This window comes from Archocentrus centrarchus, chromosome 24 (genome assembly GCF_007364275.1).
Source record: "Archocentrus centrarchus isolate MPI-CPG fArcCen1 chromosome 24, fArcCen1, whole genome shotgun sequence".
NCBI classification, from domain to species: domain Eukaryota; kingdom Metazoa; phylum Chordata; class Actinopteri; order Cichliformes; family Cichlidae; genus Archocentrus; species Archocentrus centrarchus.
This window is the reverse complement of record NC_044369.1, coordinates 29,322,973-29,345,060: the sequence shown is the minus strand read 5'-3', so window position 1 is coordinate 29,345,060 and position 22,088 is coordinate 29,322,973. Positions and strand designations below refer to the sequence as shown.

Genomic DNA, 22,088 nt, shown 5'->3' with positions numbered 1-22,088 from the left:
ATTCCTCTAATCACTCAATGTATGCATGTGTGTTTTTAAGAGTTTCCTATTGGGCACTTTTTAGCCTGTCTGGTCCAGAATGTGAGGGCTTGATCACTAATGACACATGCCAGTCAAAACAAAGCAGGCTGATCTGAGTAAAAATGGTAAAAAGTGGCAGAGGATGATGATCTATGCAGACTAGACCTGTCAAAGTGTTAGGACAGGATGTTCGGATCTTCCGGCTAGCTGTCATTTTAATTGCCACATATATTGCATTCACATGCTCTAACAGATTGTGTGACTGTAAGTATACAACAGTACAGCGGTTTGAACAGAATTATTGAATCAAAGCCTTTTGAGAATAAAAAGGTCATGATCACTCTGTTCTCCAAGACCATTTGTCTAGGGCAGGGGTGGCCAGCTGCAGGCCTCAAGAGCCCCTGTCCTGCAGGTTTTAGATGTGTCCCTGATCCAACACACCTGAAACCCTAGGACACCGGCTCTTGAGGCCTGGAGTTGAAGACCCCCTGGTCTAGGGTTAGGGTTAGAGTCACATCTAACCTTTACACCCTCTATATGAAATTATCCTCTACTTGGCATACTAAATGTAAATCTGATAACAGTAAAGCTGTGAGGCCGAAATGCTGGGAAGAAAATTGATTTGACAGCTAACATTTAGCATGTGATGAAAATGAAATCGAACTCTTAAACAGGTTGTTGTATGCAGACACAGACAAATAGTCATTCCTGTTTCACTTCAAGATGCAAGTGTAGCTGGTGCATTGTAGTGTTGTGTTTCCATGGGTGAGTCTGCACACTGGCAAGAAAACTGCCATATATGCAAATGTCCACATGGAGCCTGACCCTAACCCTCTGATGAAATTTACATCATTGAAGGTATCCCTATCAGACAATAGCACGCCCATATCTCCATCACTATATGATTATTATTACTATTAGTTGTGGCAAGCCACTAAACTAAAGTCACCCACAATCCTGGAAGGCTAGAGGATCTATGCTAACCCATATAATATAATATAATATAATATAATATAATATAATATAATATAATATAATATAATATAATATAATATAATATAATATAATATAATATAATATAATATAATCTATTGGAATATCTCAAAAAGATGCATCTGCAAGCCACTTTGCAACCCACCTCAATTTCATTTCATCCTTTTCAAGCAATTTATGACTTATTCAGTGTCATTCTGTGTTTCCAACAGAATTAGACAGTAGCTGATATGTGCACAAAGGGCGGCACATAATAAATGCGTTCCTCCATTTTTAATGCCACAATCATCAGCTGACTCTCTATTCAGTTACTAATTTTTATGGACAGACACCATCTCCACATTCTTGGAGTGCAGTAAGCAATGATAAGCTGTTCTGTTCTGCAGCCTTGTTGAGGTCAGTATAGCAGCACATGAACTAGTTCTGGTTCTGGTTGGAGTGGCCCTTAAATTTTCCGTGACTTTTCTGAGCACATTAAGAAATGGTGGTACAAGCTGCAGCTCAGGTTGGTGAAGTTTTCAGCAAGACTGCAGGACAAGAGGATTTCTTCCTTATTTTGACCCAGTTTGTCAACCAATCAGCATTCAACCATCGGACAGGTCATTCACGTCCAGTGACGTGCAGTTGGGATTTTGGAGGAGCACGTTTGCAGTGGGTGAAAATCCTTCTTCCTTTGCTGTCTCTCACACTGCACCACCAATAGAAATGCAGAATAACAGGGAGCTGGTGCATGCAGTAGGTGACCATGAGCAGCTGCAAAAGAAACGGTGTAGCACAGGCAAAGTGCAGTGTTTTGCTCAACAAAAATTTTGGGCCATTTGCTAGGCTAACGTTCAGTGCAGCACATTCGGCTTTCTATGTGAAAGGCCCTATAGGGTTGATCTTCTCACTCAGGAGTCTCACTCAGCCATGACAGCAGCTGCACCACTGGTTGCAGAGCCAGAACACTTCTTCAGAGAAGCCCACACAGCAAGACAGCGGCCCCCGGTGAATAACTCCAATTCAGTTTCACAAACTGCAGAAAAACCCAGAGGCATTTACACATACGCCCCAGTAACCGTATCTTCACTAACATACTCATGGCTTGGGATTTGACAGTAAAAAAATTTTTATGTTCTACATATCAAGCATGTCAGCTGTTACAGTTTGTCACTGATGTGAAAACAAACACTGCAGATATTTTTTGTACCGATTTTTCACAACACTCCTTATTACTCGCTGTTCAACTGTTGTCAATGCCACAGTCAATCTTTCAACTTCTTTTTTTGCAGAAAAGCTGCAAAATGTTACTTTAAAATGGATTTTGATTTTTCTGATTGGAAACCCTGTTGCAGGGAGACACCCCCCACCCCCACCCCCGGCATTACGCATTTCATTGCGTAATGCTGCATGCCTGACATTTGTGAAGAAGATTGTCACCATCTTGTCTTTTCATCTTGCTACCCTCTAAAACAGCAGAGTTTATTTGGGTTATGCTGTGTGAGAATCTCCTTTACAGAAGTGAAAAATAACCCGGAGTGGAAGGAGCAGAGGTGTCATTTCAGAAGTGAGCCGCAGGAGACACTTTTACACAAAAACTGGATTAAAACTATGCTGCCATTTTAGAGTTTACGTCAACACTCACATGGGGAAGTGGATTTATGTTTTCTCCAAAGTATATGGTTCCTTGTAGCTGTAAGGCAGAGTCCAGAGAGACACTTGAAATTCTCTCACCTCTAAATAAAATCAGTGTCAGAGTGCAAAGTTTCTGAAAACAAACTGCCCCATAGCTGATCATTCTCATCATTCTCATGTGCTCACTGCCCAATACAGATGTTCAGCTTGTAACTGAGTGAGAGAGCAAAAAAAAAAAAAAAAAGAATTGCTGCCTATGCTTATCAATAAGTCATAAAGAACTTGCACCAACTGCTGCTCTCTATTCATTAGTACAATGTAGTATCAGCTAAGAGCTGCTAAGTGTCTCTGCAGGTTGAAAGCTAGAATGAGAAAAGTCCAAAGACCAACACTCCCACAGCTTGGAGCTTAATATTTAATGAATTTAAGTATTTAGTATTTCTAACAAGCTTGTGTGACCTTTGCTAAACACTGACCATCGTGTCCTACGCACCAAACAACTCCTGTGCTTTCACAGCCTATTTGAAACATACAGCTTTGACCACCATGAGGGCCGTTTTAGCCCAATAAATCAGCGTAATGCTAGCAGTTGCGAGGCACAAAGGAAACAAGAGAAAGAAATTTATTTCTCTTCTTATAGCCCCTGTCAGTCAGCGAGAGAGCATTAAATGATGGTTAGCATTGAGATATCAAAAGGAAGGTTTATCCTAGGCTAATCTGTGATAAATAGAAATAAATGTACAATATTTTGGTTAACCTGGAGGTTAGCATCACTTCACAGTTTCTTCAACAAAAAGCTGACGGGCTTTGTTTCATAAGCTTTTGGACTACTGCATAAATCTGCTGTGTGGTAAATAGAAGTTTTCATACATGCACACGCTGACATCACTTTTATGATTTTGAAGTAGTAAAACACTTCACGGTGCTCCTGTGTTCAGCGTGCTGTTGGATGTTCCTGACAAGTTCTGCAGTCTCGTTTAGCTCCGCGTTAGAGATTTACAAATTATTTTGATATTTGAAATGTTATTTATTGTGTTTTTGGCAAATTGATTAAACTCAAAATACAAGCGCATGGAAGTGGCAATAAAGTGTGTAACCATAAATCTACAAACGCATACAAAAAGAACAATTACACAGTTATGTAAGATATTACCCGAGGTGCATTACTGACACAGCATCTATATTTCATTTTTAAATATTGTTGATATTACCAATACATGATTATAGTGACACTTGTCGAGACCCTACGATAAGAGACAGTGGGAGAGGAAAAGCTCTTTAATAGGAAGAAACTCTCAAAACTGGACTCAGAGAAAGTGTCTGCCTCGAAAAGGGAGAACAGAAAAGAGGAGCACTGAGAAAAACTGAAAGCTGGGCCATTAACTGCAGATCAGATCAAAAAAAAGGAGGCTGGAGACAAAGAATCCTCTGAGTACTGATTTAAGACGGGCTGCAATCTTATTAAAGACAAATAATAGATACTCCAGCTCAAGAGACTCATTTTAAATCAGTTTACAATAAAAAAACAAAACCACTTTGATAATAAAACCTCAGCTGTGTCCAGTGTTTTGGTTTTTTTTCTTCTTCTTCTTTAAACAAATGACACGCTCTGAGAGCAGGTGAGTTACTGGGCAATCAGAACGATGTGTTTCAGCACAAAAAAGTACTGAATGGATGTTTTTTGATTTTGTTTTCTTTCTCATTGGAATGGCCTGGATGTGCCTCCTACTTGTTTCACTGATACAGGCTGTAATGAAAGAGATTTCTTTTCTAAATGGGGCTCTGCAGCCACGGGGCCGGCCCCCGGCTAAGTGGCTTTATTCTGCTTTGTCAGACTGATGAAATTGCTCTTGCTTTGTTGGTCTCCATTCAGAAGTCACTGCGAGGCATTATGAGCAAAATGTTTTCCAGTCATACTGGGGTCAAAAGCCATCTGTATTTGTTTGAGGCACTAAAGGATCTGCTTCGCTGCTAATGCTGGGCTATTTTAAAGGCTTGATTAGACTGCACTTTCAGAGGCCCTTTTGTAATAGTCTGTCTGACTTCTGTATTGAACTGTTATTTCATAATGGAATTTATCTAGTCACACTGTGCTAAGCTTGCAGATGCACAAAGGGTTCAGACACTGAGTGAAACAACGCCGACAGAGACACTAACGTTTCTGCACTTCATTGAAAGGAGGCGGTGCCCTCTGGTGGATGAAAAGGGGAATTATTTCCATTTTTAGAGGTCAACAGTGCAGTAAGCGTCGACATAAGGTGACTCGTTTGAAATAATGTGACTCTGTTTTGTACCTTTTATTTGAATACAGATATGAAGTGAGGACAGAACAAACCAAAAAATCCTATATAAAAACATGAAGCAGGCAAACATGAGTAGGTACTGTAGAGAACCCCCCCCCCCATAAACTTAAAAAAAATAAATAAAATTATTGAAACAGTAGAAATGAAACATTTATAGTTTCTTAATAAATTATACATTTAAGCTTTCTGCAACAGTCAAGATGCAATAATTAAATATTCTGTATTAACAATGTGTCAAATGTTGCACAACACGATGGAAAGGTTGAATTTGTGGCGGTAAGGCTTAAAAGACGGCTTCCCTGGAGGCTGATTCTTGGCTTCTCTGCAAGCACGATTGATAATTGCGATGATACTCAATTTGCAACCCAGAAAAACCTGAACAGTTGGCTTAAAAATTGCTAAAACAAAATAAATATCTAAATAAATTGTTTGGACCTCAGAATAACTGCAGTACAGGCAGTTATCTGTAGGTTTATCAACTGAGGGGCCGCTTTCAGAATATGCATATGTCATTTGATCTTTTTTCCAACAGTATTAATCAATGAACTGAAACTTGTACATGCAGGAACTTGCACTTAGTCTATTTTTTTAAACCGCAGAACTGACTGATCGTTCTCAGCATGTCGGTGTATTCCATCAAATCAGATTCTCAACGTAAATAAATAAATGCATCAAAGTGGTGGTTGGTGGGGGAGCATTTCCTTTAATGGCAGTGCAGCACTTTTTCAGGCTCGTGTGAGTGTGGCTTAATCACTTGTAAGACTTGATTGAGTGTGTGTTAATAAACATTAGGCTGTCTCTCTTCCATTGGTGATTAGTGGTTTATGTGCTTGGCTCTCTGCAGGCTGAAGTCACAGTCCTGAAGATTGATGGAGGGCCATGCTATTCAAACAGCAGGCATTGCTGAGACAGAAGCTCTTCGTTCTGGGCAGCCTTGCTATCGGAAGTGTCCTCTATCTCGTGGCCAGGGTTGGGACTTTGGATAGGTAAGTAATTTATTTGCAATAAAACAATCACAGTAGATCCCATCAGAAATGTCTGACTTTATAAAACCATTTAATATGTATGCTTTCATACACATGCAACTTGGCAGTATGCAGTTTTGACAGGTACAGATTTAAATAATTATTTACCTTAAAATGAAATACACCTTGAAGGTGAGGTTCTGCAAGTTCTCCTGACTGAGGCAAATCTTCTGCTCTACCTAAAATGACAGAAACTCCCCAGACAAGGAGCAGCAACTCCTGCTTGTTTCCAAAGACTGAAAAAACCTTTCACTGTTTTAGATGGTCTTCAAATAAAATACAACACATTTTCCTATTAGTATTTTTAAAAGAATACAACCTCTCTAATTAACCAAGATTATTTGAGTCTTCTGTGCTTTGCTGCTTGCTATGTCTAAACTGTGCAACCTCTTTATGCTATTCGATAAGTTTTGGACTTCGTCATGGTGCTCACTGATTTGTATGTTGAAAATGGGGTGTGGTGTGAAAATCTGATTATGCATAGGCGAAATGACAACTCTTGTGTGGTGCCCGCAATCATAGTGAGTACCAGTCTACATTTGTCTAGTTGATGAGGGACTGCCGTGAACCAGTGAAAGCATGTTGAGGGATGTGCTAGACACAGACTGTATATAAAAGATGGTTGTGTCTTAAACCAGAATTCTTTAAAATGGCCAGCAGAGGGCAAGCACTTGGTGACAGTGGGAGGGAAAAACTCCCTTTTAACATGAAGAAACCTCCATCAGAAGGCTCAGGGAGGGGCAGTCATCTGCCACGAACGGTTGGGGCTGAAGAGAGGGAGACAGGAGGAGAACCAGAGATTAATAATAACTAATGATTAAATGCAGAGTGGGGTATAAACAGAGTAAAAAGAAGTGAATGAAAAGAATTACTCTGTGTATAATGGGAACCAACCAACAGCCTATGTCTATAGCAGCATAACTAAGGGATAGTTCAGGGTCACCTGATCCAGCCCTAACTATAAGCTTGATCAACTATAAGCTTGAGGGTGTCTGTCTCCTGAATCCAAGCTGGGAGCTGGTTCCACAGAAGAGGGGCCTGAAAGCTGAAGGCTCTGCCTCCCATTCTGCTTTTAAGTATCCTAGGAACCACAAGTAAGCCAGCAGTCTGAGAGTGAAGTGCTCTGTTGGGGTGATATGGGACTCTGAGGTCTTTGAGATAAGATGGGGCCTGATTATTCAAGACCTTGTATGTCAGGAGAAGGATTTTAAATTCAATTCTAGATTTAACAGGGAGCCAATGAAGAGAAGTCAATATGGGAGAAATCTGCTCTCTCTTTCTAGTCCCTGTCAATACTCTATATTGCACAAGTGCAAAAAAGCAGTCCTACATATTTGTTTAATATGTGCATTGAAGGACATATCCTGGTTAAAAATGACTCCAAGATTTCTCACAGTGTTACTGGAGGCCAAGGTAATGCCATCCAGAGTAAGTATCTGGTTACACACCATTTTTGGAAGACTTTTAGGGCCGAGTAAAAGAACTTCAGTTTTATCTGAATTTAGAAGCAGGAAATTAGAGGTCATCCAGGCCTTTATGTCTTTAAGACATTCCTGCAGCTTATCTAATTAATGTGCGTCATCTGGCTTCATGGATAGATGAAGCTGGGTATCATCTGCATAGTAATGAAAATGTATGCAATGCATTCTAATAATACTGCCAAAGGGAAGCATGTATAGTGTAAATAAAATTGGTCCTAGCACAGAACCCTGTGAAACTCCATAATTAAGCTTGCTGTGTGAAGAAGACTCCCTATTTACATGAACAAATTGGAGTCTATTAGATAAATATGATTAAAACCACTGCAGCGCAGTACCTTTAATACCTATGGCATGCTCTAATATATGTAAAAAAAAATATTATGGTCAACAGTATCGAAAGCTGCGCTGAGGTCTTGCAGTACAAGCACAGAGATGAGTCCACCCAGTGGGTGACATCATGGTGACTGTGTCTTTGGAGATAGGACAAGTCTAATCTGTGGTGGCTCCAACTTGCAACTCAGAGGACTTAACACATCTGCTACAGGCCTTTCAGAGGTCTCAGAAGATTTTTCAGCAGCACCTAAAAAAATGTTCTTAGCACTTTAACTTCAGAGAGTTAAAGATTTTACATTCAAGTAGTTTGTCTAGTCAGGATTAAGATGATAAACATGTTCTGCTAGTATTAAAATTGAAGATGCCTGTGTTCTTTTCCTGTCTTTCAGGCTACAGCCCATTTGCCCAATTGACAGCAGATTGTCCACCCCTGAACCAGAGCAAATTCCTCTCCGCACTCTGCAGTTTAAGCGCGGCCTGCTACATGAACTTCGTAAGGGCAATGCCACCAAAGAGCAAATCCGCCTGCACAACCTGGTCCAGCAGCTGCCTCAGGCCATCATCATCGGGGTGCGCAAAGGAGGCACCCGTGCTCTGCTGGAAATGCTCAACTTGCATCCGGCAGTTGTCAAGGCTTCACAGGAGATCCACTTCTTTGACAACGACCAAAATTACGCTCGGGGCATTGACTGGTACAGGGGAAAAATGCCCTTCTCCTTCCCTCATCAGATCACCATTGAGAAGAGCCCCGCTTACTTCATCACAGATGAAGTCCCTGAACGCATATTCAAGATGAACTCTTCCATCAAGTTGTTGATCATTGTGCGCGAGCCTACCACCAGAGCTGTGTCTGACTACACCCAAGTGCTGGAGGGCAAGGAACGCAAAAATAAGACCTACCACAAGTTTGAGAAGCTGGCTATTGACACCAACACCTGCGAGGTGAACACAAAGTACAAGGCAGTCCGGACCAGTATCTACACCAAACATCTGGAACGTTGGTTGAAGTACTTTCCCGTGGAGCAGTTTCACATTGTAGATGGGGATCGCCTTATTACGGACCCGCTGCCAGAGCTGCAGCTTGTCGAGCGCTTCCTTCACCTCCCCTCAAGGATCAGCCAGTATAACCTGTACTTCAACTCCACCAGGGGATTTTACTGTCTGCGATTTAACATTGTCTTCAACAAGTGCCTGGCAGGCAGCAAGGGCCGCATCCATCCGGAGGTGGACCCATCAGTAGTGACTAAACTGCAAAGGTTCTTTCATCCCTTCAATCAGAAGTTTTACCAGATCACTGGTAGGACATTCAACTGGCCATGATGAGCTTGAACTCCTCTGACGAGATTCTTTGGATTGGTGTTTATTTAAAAATGCCGAATTCTTTGATCTCAAAAGAAATTAATAGCACTTTGATGGCATTTAATACCAGAATGACAGTGTGACCAAATATCAAAAGAACTTGATGTAAGTTTGTTTTTACATGTGTGCAAAAAAAACAACAAAATAGTTTAATGGTTTGACTAAAAGCTGCAGTTCAAAGCACTTGATCTTGCAAATGAACTCACCTGTCTGTGTTCCTCCTGAAGACCCCCCCCCCCCCCCCCCCCAATGCTGAGCTGTGTGATTAACTAAAGAGATTATTTTTAAAAGACTATCAAACACCAACGTTCATGCTGTTAAGATAAGCTATAAGTGTGATGCTTTTATTCTTGAGAAATCACCTTCAGAATTGTTGGAAAAAAAAAAATATCCAGTAAACAACAAAGATGTTCATTATTCCTCATCATGTTGTTTACCTGGCCAAAACTGCATGTGAAATCCAGTTCCCGGTACAACACAGTAGACTCTTGTGTTTGCTGCATTCTGTTTGTTCATTGTCTTTTGTTTAACGCCCGCTGTGATCAGTCCTTTTGAAGGTGGCCTCCTTTAGTTCTTAGTACCTAGTCTGTAGAGCAGACCAGGCTTATCAGAATAGGTCTAAGTGTTGCAAGCTTGACTGTCGACATGTCCAAAACCTTTAAAGCATTTAAGACTTGAGCTTGTGTTTTTTAATGTAAGTATACTCTTCCTTTTCCCCTACAGCTTTCTCACTGGTTTACCTAACACCTGGCAAAAAAAGCCATAGCGGAGAAAAGAAGTTGTCCTCTGATGATTCCTGTCAAACCAGCTGTTTATTCTATGCCGATTTTTGAAAAAAATAAAAGTCTGTTTCTGTGCAAATATTCATTCTGTATCATAAGTGTGTTGTTAAATTAAAAGAATGTGTAAACATTTGTCAGAGGATTTCATGTGTATTGCTGTTTTATGTTTGATTTATTTTTCTGGAAGTAGGCAGGAAATAACTGCCCCTTTTTTTTCCAGGGAAATTACCCCAACTGCTGCTTTGTAAATATGCAATGTTCAGATATCAAACCTGTTCAAATGTGGTCTGGTCCTCAAAGGTCACTTCCTCAGATGACTCCACACTGACACTATGTCAGTGGAGAATAGATAGACCTGATTTGTACTCTATTGCAACCTGATAAATCAACAGCCCCAATTCGGCCTTAGGTCCATGAGCAAAACTATACCTGCTTTTTTTTGGTAGTACCCTCTTAGAATTTCTTTAAAGTGCAGAATAAAGTCAGGGCATTGTCCAAAAAGGCCTTTTTCTGACACGTAGTACACAGCAGGAGACTGTCCTGGAAAAGGGAAATCAGAGAATTCTCTCAGAAATAAATATGTAACCAAACCACTTGAAAACTGGTTGAAAATTCAGCAAGTTAGAAAAAAGAATAATAAAAAATATGGAGCTAACAAAATCTATTTTGGTTACAGCCATAAATATATTTTATTCTGTTGTGTGGTGGTAAGAAATGAAAGAATGTAATGGATGAAGTGGAATTTTATATAGTGCTTTTCTGGCTTTACTAATTTCAGTGCTTTAGACTACGAACCAAAGAGTCATATAGCATTTTACTTTATACGCTTTATCTGCATCACAGCCATGCTCTACAACAGACTGGTGACCTGTCCGGGCTGTACCCCGCTGCTCTGGGTTAGGATCCAGCCCCCAGAGAAAACCAGGAGATTTGAACCAGGAGCAGTGTAGCAGTTAGCACTACACTGCTCCTGGTTCACTACAAAGAACCGTGTCTCACACATCTTTGTTCAGAGTTTACCTTTTCAAAGTAACCTCATGACTGTGAGGCATAATAAGAGGGAATCTGTTTGTCAAAGCTTAAAAGTGGAAATATTTTGCATCCATAATTACTGAAAGCACAAGAGCTATTAATTTTAATTATAATGATACATTGAGCAGGACAACACAGGCTTATCAGAAAGGGCATCCGGACTCCATTGTCCCCCACCCAACACACACACACACACACACACACACACACACACACACACACACACACACACACACACACACACACACACACACACACACACACACACTCACAGTTCATGTGTGAAAGTTCCCTAATGTGAAAAGTAGATCTGCACGAGTTAGAGCAAGAAAGCAATAGCTACCAGTTTTCAGGCATATTAAACATTACACTGAATTGTGTGTTTTTGTGTTTCACTTGAGGAAAATGGGTAGTCCGCAATGTAACAAAGGTGCTGCTGACATCTAGTGTTACGTCAGGGTAGTAAATGCATTCTCATGGATTCCACCCTTCCATTTGTTGGAACTTGTTAGCAGTAGTAACAGATTTCTGCAAAAACCACAGCAAGTATTTTTCATATTTAAATTAACAACTTATTTACCAAGCCTTTGCCTACAAATTTTAAATCCCACGAATTGTAAAACAAATGGAGCTACCTATCCTCTATCCTGTGGGGGGGCTCATCCTGGTGGGCCTGCCAAACTTGTCTGATCCGCCCTCCCCGCTGAGGTTGCGCCTCCCATTCAACGACTTTCCGCTGTGTGTTTTCGTGTTTTGATGCCGTCCGTCCTGTTTTCGGTCTGATAAAACAAATTCAGACTAACTTTTTTATTTCTAAAAGTACTTTTGAAATGGCTTACACGACCGCGGGTGGGACCAAGAAGAAGGTGTGCTACTACTACGACGGTATGGGACATCCTGAGTGTGTGAATGGGGAGTCCGAACTGAGCCATTCGGCAGGCTAACGCTAGCTGCGTAGCTAGTTGGTGTAGCTGCTGCTGGTTGTAAATCTATGGTGTTTAACACAAGCTAGCTAACGAGGAAGTGTTAATGAGCAGCCTTTGAGGGGTCTCCGCGGTTCTAAAGAGTCTTGTCATGTGCGTTAATTGTTAAAACGATTGAAAAGAAAAAAAAAAACACACATTTTATTTATAAAGTGACCCAGCGGGGGAAAAAAAGGGCTACTGTTGAAAATTAGCGATGTTGAAATTAATGTTATAAATGAGCGACACAGAATCCCAGCACTCATGTATCAGGTCATCATTGTGTAGCTCATAGTTGCAGCCACAGACCAGGTTTTGTGCACCGTGTTACCTTTCTGCAGGAGAAATGCTTAGAACCTGATGAGCCAAAGTCAGGCTTACATTCGTGAAACCATCAAGCAAAATGTGCCACTTTTTCACACAATGAAGCACTCGGGCCTTATTGGAGCGTAGCGTCGTGTTTACGCCTCTTGGAGCCCAAGAGGTAAAATCCAATATCTCCCTCTCACCCAAGGGAAACCACTCATTTTTATTCCTCAGGTTAGTGAGAACACAGTTCGTAACAGTATCAGATCACAGGTTTGCAGAAATGCGTGTTGTTTACCTGTATTCAGTTGGTATGCACTACAACTCCACTAGTGTTTAAAGTCGAAAGCTGCCTTATTGTTGTTGTTGTTTTATTTAGCTTTTTATTTCTCACTACACTCAGTAACCTGCTCAGTGATGCAGAACTGAATGCATCCTGTGAAAAAAAACTTGAATCACATCTTCCAGCTTTGCAACCATCTAAATGCTTATCCAAAAAAAATAAATAAATAAATAAAAGTGGAGAGAGGCGTAAGTTTTATTTCAGTAGCTTCTTGGACATAAATGATTGCATAAAGAATTTGGAGTCAAATCCAACTTACAGAGGTGGACACATTTATTGGGACCCTTCATAATAAACAAAACAGTTTCTGGAATAACTGAGTTTAATAGCATACCTTATTGCTTATTCCATATTTAACACAAAGCAGACTTTGTCTCATAGCCGGGTTTACACTAGTGTCACGAATACTTGTTTGGTTACATCATGATGAGTAAAAGCCTGTGACAGGCACAGAGCAGTATAGTCATAGTGTGAAGGAGCTCTAGTTAGCTATTACCGCTGTGGTCTGTAGTTAAGATAAGAGTATCACTGAAGCTGCAAATAAACATCACTATCCTCTCAGCCAAAGTTTCAGCTGCACAGGCTTGTGATCTTCTTTGTGGTGTTAAGCATTCATAGTTTCTCAGGTACATTAAAATGCTTCAATAATGCCTTATTTTATTATACCTAGATCATGTTCGCTGTTGTTGCCCTGCCTTTTCAATAACATGTCAGGGCTCAGAAATTCTCAGATCACAGAGACGGAGGTGGTGTAACAGCTTGAAACTTTATGTAGAGAACTTTTTCTATCCTAGTGTTGGTGCAGACGTTTATTTCTGTGGCCCTGTAACTGAAAAAAAGCCCACATCATGGGTGCAAACTGGGGAAAAAGGATAACAATGTCTAAGGCTGCACTCACTGAAATAAGGGGAAATAAGTCCATTTTTATTTTCATTTGCATCATCACCTTCACTTAATAGTTATTGGGGAGAATTGTGTTCTTCAACTCACTCCTTTTATCTTTGCAGGTGACGTAGGAAATTATTACTATGGACAAGGGCATCCCATGAAACCGCATCGTATCCGGATGACTCACAACCTACTACTAAACTATGGATTGTACAGGAAAATGGAGGTCTATGTATGTTTTCCAGCACTGAAACTCAACATACCTACACAGTCTGGCCTCCTTTGTCTCAGTTTCCATCCAGCTTGCATGTCTTGTGTTTCAGAGACCACACAAAGCTACTGCAGAGGAGATGACAAAATATCACAGCGACGACTACATCAAGTTCCTCCGATCCATACGGCCAGACAACATGTCCGAGTTCAGCAAGCAGATGCAGCGGTGTAAGTCATCATGGTCTCTTTGTGAAATCACAGAATTTAGCGAAGTATTCCACGAAAAGCTCCACGAGCCTCCTGTTTCCAGTCATACTGCTCAGACGGTTGCTGAGCCACGGAGCTTAATTATCTGAGATGTGAACACTGAACAATCAGGAAGGTTTGATTTTGGTGTATTTTTGAGTGAGAAAGTTCTGCAGTAGCAATTTTGAACACTTTCCTGTTTTATTTGCTTTCTATTTATTTGTTTATTTATTTAATCTGCAGTCAATGTCGGGGAGGACTGTCCGGTATTCGATGGCTTGTTTGAGTTCTGCCAACTTTCTGCTGGTGGCTCAGCTGGTAAGTCATCTTAACCACACTCACAGATCAGACTTTGACACCAGTAGGATAACAGGTTAAAGCTGTCCCTTGCACACTTAGGTCCAGAACAAGTTACCTACATTAAGCTGGGACAGGCATGCACTGGGTAAGATTCACAATACACCCAGAACTGGCATGAGGCGAGCTCAGTATACCCAGAGTATCTTCTCCTTGTCTACGTTTGGTTACCCACGCATCGGCAGTATTGCTAAGCAGTCACATAAAAGTGGTTATCAACTTGATAGGTCAATCCAGGGTTTCCAAACTAGCTATGAGAGTGTTAATGTTACCGAGGCACTGTAATACAGTTCTTAGCCATATTCTTTCTTCTGCAAATCTGGAAGTGTTAAATAGTCTGAGAGCTAGCTGACATTCCCAACCATGCACAACATTTTATGAAGAATTTAAGAGGCCATTAAAGCTCCTTTAACAGTAACACTAGTAACACTGGACCTAAACAGCAGACATTATCAGTCCTTCCCATTTGTAACATTAATAGACAATGTTAATACAACAGCATAACAACTATTTGTCAAAAAAGTGTTGTGTTTCTTAAAGTCACAGAGCGTGTGTGTGTGTGTGTGTGTAGGATCAGTAAACCTAATGCAACATAATTTTAATACTGAACATAACTGTTTATTAAACTCACATAACTATATTAAAATCATGTTGCATATTCATGCAAAATAATTTTAATTATGACATCACTGGTAGCGCATACAAGTGCTCAAAATATGTAAGCAATGTCTTCTTTGCACTTCTACACACTTAAATGTTCAACAGGCTTGTGGGAAGAAACAGAAACAAATGTAACCCCGGCTAATTTTAAGCTATTAAATTACAAACAGGAACCTGATGCAGGGTGCAGGAGTTACATGTATCACAGGAAATTTATCACAGTTGTGATCAGAAGTTTACACACATTCATCGTGGGCATGAATGTTGTGGTAATATGGAGGTTTTAATGTTTCTTTCCAGGGTGGAATGATTGTACATCTTTAAAGAATTTAAAAACAATAATTGGGTGCACGTGTTTGGATTGATTTCAGATTTTTCTCTAATCCACGTCATTCTGGCTGGATGCTTGACCACTCTTCTTGGCAGAATTGGAAAAATCATTTAAATTTAAATGAATTTCACCGATTCTTACTAGCAGTGAAAAGCTTATTGAGGAAATGTGTTTTCAGAGATGGCTGCCACCGTTTCCCTTAAACATCCTGGAGAAACAAAGGCGGCTTTTGCTCCTTGTCGCCCGCAGTTCTCCTTAGAATCAAGCAGCAAGTTCTTTTTATTGTAACGTGTGGCTGCAGAACACAGTTGCGAGAACAAGTTCTCGGCTTTCAGTCGTCCAGGCTGTGACGGCAAAATTACAGTACGTGACTCCTCGGTCAGATATGAATTTCTTTACAAACAGCACAATCAGACGTGTTTCCTGTTGTGCACAGCTGGCTCAGTGAAACTGAACCGACAGCAGACGGACATCGCAGTGAACTGGGCGGGAGGACTCCACCATGCAAAGAAGTCCGAGGCCTCAGGGTTCTGTTACGTTAATGACATTGTGCTGGCCATCCTGGAGCTGCTCAAGTGAGAATATTTTTCCATTTTGTTTCCCAAACACATCTATAAAAATGCATTAAATGAATGTAGGCAAAAGGTCATTCCTCACAACACTGTTTGTGTGCCGTGTTTGTGCTCATCCTGGCTCTGTCTGTCGGTGTCCTCTTGACCAGGTACCACCAGAGAGTGCTGTACATTGATATAGACATCCACCACGGAGATGGAGTGGAGGAGGCCTTCTACACAACAGACAGAGTCATGACTGCATCCTTCCATAAATATGGGGAGTACTTCCCTGGAACTGGGGATCTCCGGGTGAGCCTCAGCTTTTTCCCTCAGTTAGTTACTAAGAAGTCAAAGTATTTTTTTATTGAAAACATCTGTGTCGATATTTATTTGGAATTTTTTGTTTATGGAAAGGCATAGGGGTCTTATTAATTAATTATTTATTAATTTGCTGCAGCCAACACATGCATTCATACACTGCTACAGATTTTGCACTCTTTCAGTGATGTGTTCCTCTGCACTTTGTTGTGTTATTTATGTATTTATTTTTAACTTTAGGATATTGGAGCTGGAAAAGGCAAATATTACGCTGTCAACTTCCCACTGCGGGATGGCATTGATGATGAATCATATGAGAAAATCTTCAAACCTGTGAGTTCACGCGTCACCATGGGTCACACACCACCAGCTGCTCCTTCATAGCCTCTGGTTTCCACCTGCAGTTTTCTTGCATATTTTGTGCTGTGCTTCACTGGACGTTCTTGAAGTAGCCCCCTTTTTTAGGTACTAAATTGTCAGAGGGCACATGACTCTTGCGCTTCTGCGTTGGTTTGTCTCGTTGTTGTGCACACGTGGCTGCTATAGCAACAGTATTTGCAATGGCAGTTTTTTATGTTTAGTGATGACAAATACACAAAACAGAACAGCCTGTTTTTGCTCACAGGAGCATTTGTGGAGCTTCCTCACATCTAAACAGTTAAATACAATAGTGTTAGTCGACAGGGGGTCGCACACATTTCATCAGCTCCTGCGTGTGATTTTTCTGCTTTAATCTGGCAGGTGATGGCTAAGGTGATGGAGATGTACCAGCCCAGCGCCGTGGTTCTTCAATGCGGCGCTGACTCTCTCTCAGGAGACCGCCTCGGCTGCTTTAACCTCACCATCCGAGGTACACACACAGTACAGCGATGCTAAATGATGTAATGAATAGGTGTCGCAAACCATGCAAAAAGCGTTGCATTGTGCTTTTTGTTTCTTAAAAGGGCATGCCAAATGCGTGGAATACATCAAGTCCTTCAACCTGCCACTGCTCATGCTGGGGGGAGGAGGATACACCATTCGAAATGTGGCCCGATGCTGGACCTATGAAACAGCTGTGGCTCTGGACACTGACATCCCTGACGGTTTGTCACTTATTCTGTGTCAGTAAAAAGTTGTGTTGGCTTACTGTGCTGTGTTCATGCAAGAGGAAGAAGGCTGTGTCTCAGCCTGGTTGGCTTATGTGGGACTGAGAAGCATGAAAACAGCATATCAGAAATAGAGGCGTTAAAGGGACAGATGATCTCTTTGTATATTGTGACACGCGTCTTCTCCACTTCAAGATTTTAAAACTTGTCTCTTCCTAAAATCTCAGTACTTCAATGGAATAAAGTAAAAATTTAAATCAAGAATAGTTGAGTAGTTTAAGTAGTTGTGCACACCCCTGTTTTATATATTCTTTGATAGTATTTGAAATAGAGCCCATCGAGGCTGAAATAATCTGGTGGTATGAAGACCTCAGAGCAAAGATCTCTCTTTTTGTCTTTAGTGTGAAGTTGGAGACTCTGGTCTACATTAGCAGTTACTAGCTACTCAGGATCTGGTTTATATTGTGGGTATTTTTGGTGCCATATCCAGCTGACGCCTCAAAACCTAAAACACAATAATAGGTATGACTGCAGAGGCTTTCTTTGTTGGCCCAGGCTTTCTGCTTCAGGCTCTGAGCTCACTCACATGGAGCATCATTTCTGTGGAAAATGTGCTGCTTAAAGTTCTGACTTCACCTCTCGGAAGGGCCGACCTGCTTTCCTACCTTTGCTCGCAAGGAACTGAGTCAGCAGACTGTCAGGCTTCCACATAAAGAGAGGGGATGTGATCAGAGAGTGGAATGGGCCAGCAGTTTTCTTAATGGGATTTCAGGACATAAGCTGAACTCCAACACATTTCTATTCAGTCAGGATCAGTGTAGGTTATAAAGCTTCAATAAATCATATTAACAGCTGTGTTAACACTCCTTTTTCTTTCCAAATGACCCCTAATTTGACAGATTTTCTCCAGCTGGTCTCTCTCTCTTTTTTTTTTTAACTTACAGTTGGCTTACTCACCCCAACAATGTCTCTTTTGCAGAACTGCCATACAATGACTACTTTGAGTACTTTGGGCCAGACTTCAAGCTGCACATCAGCCCCTCCAACATGACCAACCAGAACACGCAGGAATACATGGACAAGATCAAGTGTGTAAAATATGTTCAATTATTTATTTTTTTTAATTTTCTCCACCCTCCTCTGTTCCACCATCGTTATGTTGTTCAGGTTATGTTCTTCTTTCGTTAGTATTGTTTTTATTGGCATACAGTGGAGGCAATACTGCCCCCGTGTCTTCCTGTACAGTATTGCAGTTACAAAATCACGCGATAAGCGGAACAAAATAGATGGATTGGTTTAAAAGTATGACGCTTTGATGATGAAATTCCACATCAACACATTTTTGTAGTCGACGTCATCGATTACGTTGCTGAATCATTGCAGCTCTACTATTATAGTTGCTATTGTAGTTGTTGCTGCTTTAACATTTTTTTCATTTTTTTTTCTTTGTGCTTTGTTTACTTTTCTCATTTTTGCTTAAACAGTTGACGTATCCCGTCAGCTTGTAAGTCATCTGTAAAGCACATTGAAATTGCGGCAAAGTGTAAGAAAAATGTTGTACAAACACATTTGGAGTGATTAATAAACTGAAATGCGTGATGATCACACACTAAGTTCGAGTATATGACATTTCAGGCAGCGGCTGTTCGAGAACCTGCGGATGCTGCCTCATGCTCCGGGTGTTCAGATGCAGGCCATCCCGGAGGATGCCGTCCCGGACGACACGGTGGATGAGGACACAGAGGATCCTGACAAACGCTTGTCCAGTGAGACAGTCATTCATTTTCTCACAGCTTCTCTCTGTTTTTATGCAACACCCAAATAAGACTGGAGATTGGCTGAACATATGGTTGCTCATCTACTGTTTGTGTTCAGATTCGTGGGTGTTTTTCAGTATTTTGCTCATTTAGAATTACACCTCTATTCAGTTATTGCACTATAAAGTGCAAAAACTGAATAGCACCCAAAGAGGGCGTCACCTTTCTTTGTTGTTTTGAGCTAGAGTGGAAGGTTGCATCTTCCATTATAGCCTGTTTAGCAAGCTGCTTCTCTCCTCTTCCAAAAGCGTGCTCCGGGTCACAGGAGGGAAAACTGAAGACAGGAAGAGACACAAAACGGAGAAATGAGAAAAGCTTTCTTTAACAGGAAATAAGGTGCAGAGCAGGATGAATTGGTGTAGCTCTGCAGTATCTTAGTTTATGGAAGGTGGGCTGTATCAGAGTAAAACACATTCTGCACAGGTATACAGATAGATGCAGTGCAATGTTACGAATGAGGCAAAGTGAACCACATTTGAGCAACAATGTAAAATTGTTCAGTTGGCTCTTGAATGCACGATTACATGTTGTACAGTTTTTAACATGAATGTTTTCTTGCTTTCAGTTTAGTGAAGTGTTTTTTTTTTTTTAATTCCCTTTTTTTCCAGTGTAGTTGGGTTTGTCCTGTTAAAACTAGAACAGTTTTGGAGTTCTATTTGGGGGGAAAGCTGTGTCATGGAATAACAGACGAGAATGGGAATGTGCTCCAGCTAGTTGAGGCTAACATTGAGTGCGGTTGCAGCTAGCTGCAGTGGAAGCCTTATTCTGGCTCTAAATTCTTGATATGAACAAAACTGTTTGGAGTCAAAGAGTACTGAGCAAGAACTAAAATTGGAAAATTGCTGCAATATGAAATTGTCCTCATCAAAGTTCAAGTGCTGGTGGTGCGGTGGAATGATGTTTTGGCAGTCGCCTGAACATTTGCTCAGGTGTGGCAGGCTGCTCACAGTATTTTTCATCAGAGCCTGGTGTTGTGTGATTGCAGTCCGTGCTACAGATAAGAGAATAGCCTGTGATGAAGAGTTCTCAGACTCAGAGGACGAAGGGGAGGGCGGCAGGAGGAACACAGCCAATCACAAGAAGGGAGCCAAAAGGCCCAAAGTGGACGAGGACAAGCAGGAAGGAGAGGAGAAGAAAGCTGGTTGGTTACTCTGATGGTTGCTCTGTTATTAACAGTGATGAGATAATGCTGGCTGCGATTCAGAGGGTCCGTTTGCTTTGTCCCACCTTAGATTTAAAAGAAGAAGAGAAGACAAAAGACAGCAGTGCTGAGAAGACCGACTCAAAGAGGTGAAAGTTTGTCCAAAAGCTGTTTGAATTCCAACCAAATATTCTCACATCCAGTTACTGAATGAGTATGAGGCTGTGATGCACATGACAGACATGGCGTTATTTATGGACTCACCTGAACTGAAAAAGAATCAAATGCAAAGTAGAGACTGTTGGATGAGTTTTGTTAGTCATGAAGTCATTTTCACAAGAAACTCCAAGAGAAAATGATATTGGGCTAAGCAAACATGTCCACTCTGCTTAACACCAAAAGACTGTAACTATAAATCTCTCCATTTAAAAACAATAAATCAAAAATTTTCATTTTGTCAATCCTGAGTTGTAAGTGGCATTAGTGATGAGTCTGTCAGTTCAGTTCTCTAACAGCCACCAGGTTGCCACAGTCTGTGCTCACATTAGCAGCCTGATGTTCAAATGGTGTACGTAGGCAGTGTTTTGATCAGCAGTATAGAAACATTTGATTGATTTTACCAGTTTCTTTCTCCTTTGGCAGTGTGAAGACTGAGCAGACCAGCAGTGCCTGAAGTGTTCTTATCCAAAAATGTTAAGCGGTGCTGTCCACACTCGAGGATCCCGCTCTTCACTGAAACACCATTATATTTATTATGACTCTCCATTTTCTACTTGTAAGTCTCTAATTGTGTTGTGTGTCAGCGGCTATCCTGAATCCAGCACTTGAATTTGTCTGATTTGCTTCCTTTGATGCTCTGAACCATGTAAATCCAATGTGCTTGATCTTCTGAAGGAAACATCAGCTTTCTGGTCTTTACAAAACTGGGGCTAAAACTCTATAATGATATTACATCTGAATTTTGATATTTTGCATTTGTCAATAAAACTTTTTATTGTCTTTAAAAGTGTTGCTGCAGAGTCACTGCTTTGTGTTTATGACCATATTCAACCACAAGGAGGACTTCTAACCCAAGAAATGGCATGCAGTTTATTTCCCTGACATGGGTGGAATGAAGCATTTTTAGAGTTCATTGCCAGCATATGTATGCATACCTGTTAGAGCATCTTATAATTTCATTTTCTCTCCACCATACACTTCACTGATGTGATGGAGGTGCACCACAAGGAGTAGCTAGCAACCCAACAATTGCTGAAACTGATTTGAAGTTAGGACTTATTCATGTAAGATGAGCTGAATGTAAAAGAAGTACTAGTCGTTTGTAAATATCTGTTCTTAATCTATTAGGATAATTTTCCTCAAAGTTAAAGAAACAACTCAAAATCTTTAAAAAGAATTTCCCTTCACCTTTAAAGGTGTGGAGGAAACACCAAAAGCTGCAGACCTACTGTACCTAATAGGTAAGCTAACTAATAATAATAAATTAATTGACTCCTGCTTTCAGGCAGTAAATGTAGCATGGATTTTTTAACCAGATAGTTTAACACAATCTTGGACAGTGAGAGAATACCTGAGGGATGGAGAAGTACTGGTACTGAATTTCAAGAAAAAGGGTGACGAGCAGAGCTGCAGTAACTACAGAGGGATAAAGCTGATGAGCCATAACATGAAAATATGGAAAGGCTGTTGAAGCTAGGTTAGAAAGAGGTTATTAATGAGCAGCAGTATGGCTTTATGCTAAGAAACAGCACTACAGATGTGATGTTTGCTTTGAGAGCGTTGATGAAGTACAGAGAAGGTCAGAAGGAGCTTCACTGTGTGAACCTAGAGAAAGTGTAGGGTATGGTGCAAACAGAGGAACTGTGTTTCTGCATGAGGAAGTCAGGAGTGGCAGAGAAGTAAGTGATAGTGGTGCAGCACA

At 40.9% G+C, this 22,088-nt stretch overlaps 2 protein-coding genes across 2 annotated transcripts; both read left to right on the top strand.

Annotated features, from left to right (window-relative positions):
* Positions 1 to 5,810: 5,810 nt before the first annotated feature.
* On the top strand, positions 5,811 to 9,372 carry LOC115774438 (heparan sulfate glucosamine 3-O-sulfotransferase 5). Its single transcript, XM_030721728.1, has 2 exons — positions 5,811 to 5,917; positions 8,160 to 9,372. Exons 1-2 carry the CDS (start codon positions 5,811 to 5,813, stop codon positions 9,088 to 9,090), a joined length of 1,038 nt encoding a protein of 345 aa, XP_030577588.1. The 3' UTR covers positions 9,091 to 9,372.
* A 2,255-nt stretch (positions 9,373 to 11,627) lies between these two features.
* Positions 11,628 to 21,134, top strand: LOC115774087 (histone deacetylase 2). Its single transcript, XM_030721152.1, has 14 exons — positions 11,628 to 11,828; positions 13,562 to 13,674; positions 13,766 to 13,883; positions 14,145 to 14,219; positions 15,686 to 15,824; positions 15,971 to 16,112; positions 16,362 to 16,454; positions 16,863 to 16,971; positions 17,066 to 17,206; positions 18,189 to 18,297; positions 18,845 to 18,975; positions 20,012 to 20,167; positions 20,259 to 20,316; positions 20,810 to 21,134. Exons 1-14 carry the CDS (start codon positions 11,774 to 11,776, stop codon positions 20,838 to 20,840), a joined length of 1,470 nt encoding a protein of 489 aa, XP_030577012.1. The 5' UTR covers positions 11,628 to 11,773; the 3' UTR covers positions 20,841 to 21,134.
* Positions 21,135 to 22,088: the final 954 nt, after the last annotated feature.

Coding starts and splice junctions, on each gene's coding strand:
- LOC115774438 (XM_030721728.1), top strand. CDS start 5,811: ATGCTATTCAAACAGCAGGCATTGCTGAGACAGAAGCTCTTCGTTCTG. Junction 5,918..8,159: donor AGGGTTGGGACTTTGGATAG/GTAAGTAATTTA, acceptor CCTGTCTTTCAG/GCTACAGCCCATTTGCCCAA.
- LOC115774087 (XM_030721152.1), top strand. CDS start 11,774: ATGGCTTACACGACCGCGGGTGGGACCAAGAAGAAGGTGTGCTACTAC. Junction 16,455..16,862: donor ATGAGAAAATCTTCAAACCT/GTGAGTTCACGC, acceptor TTAATCTGGCAG/GTGATGGCTAAGGTGATGGA. Junction 16,972..17,065: donor CTTTAACCTCACCATCCGAG/GTACACACACAG, acceptor GTTTCTTAAAAG/GGCATGCCAAATGCGTGGAA.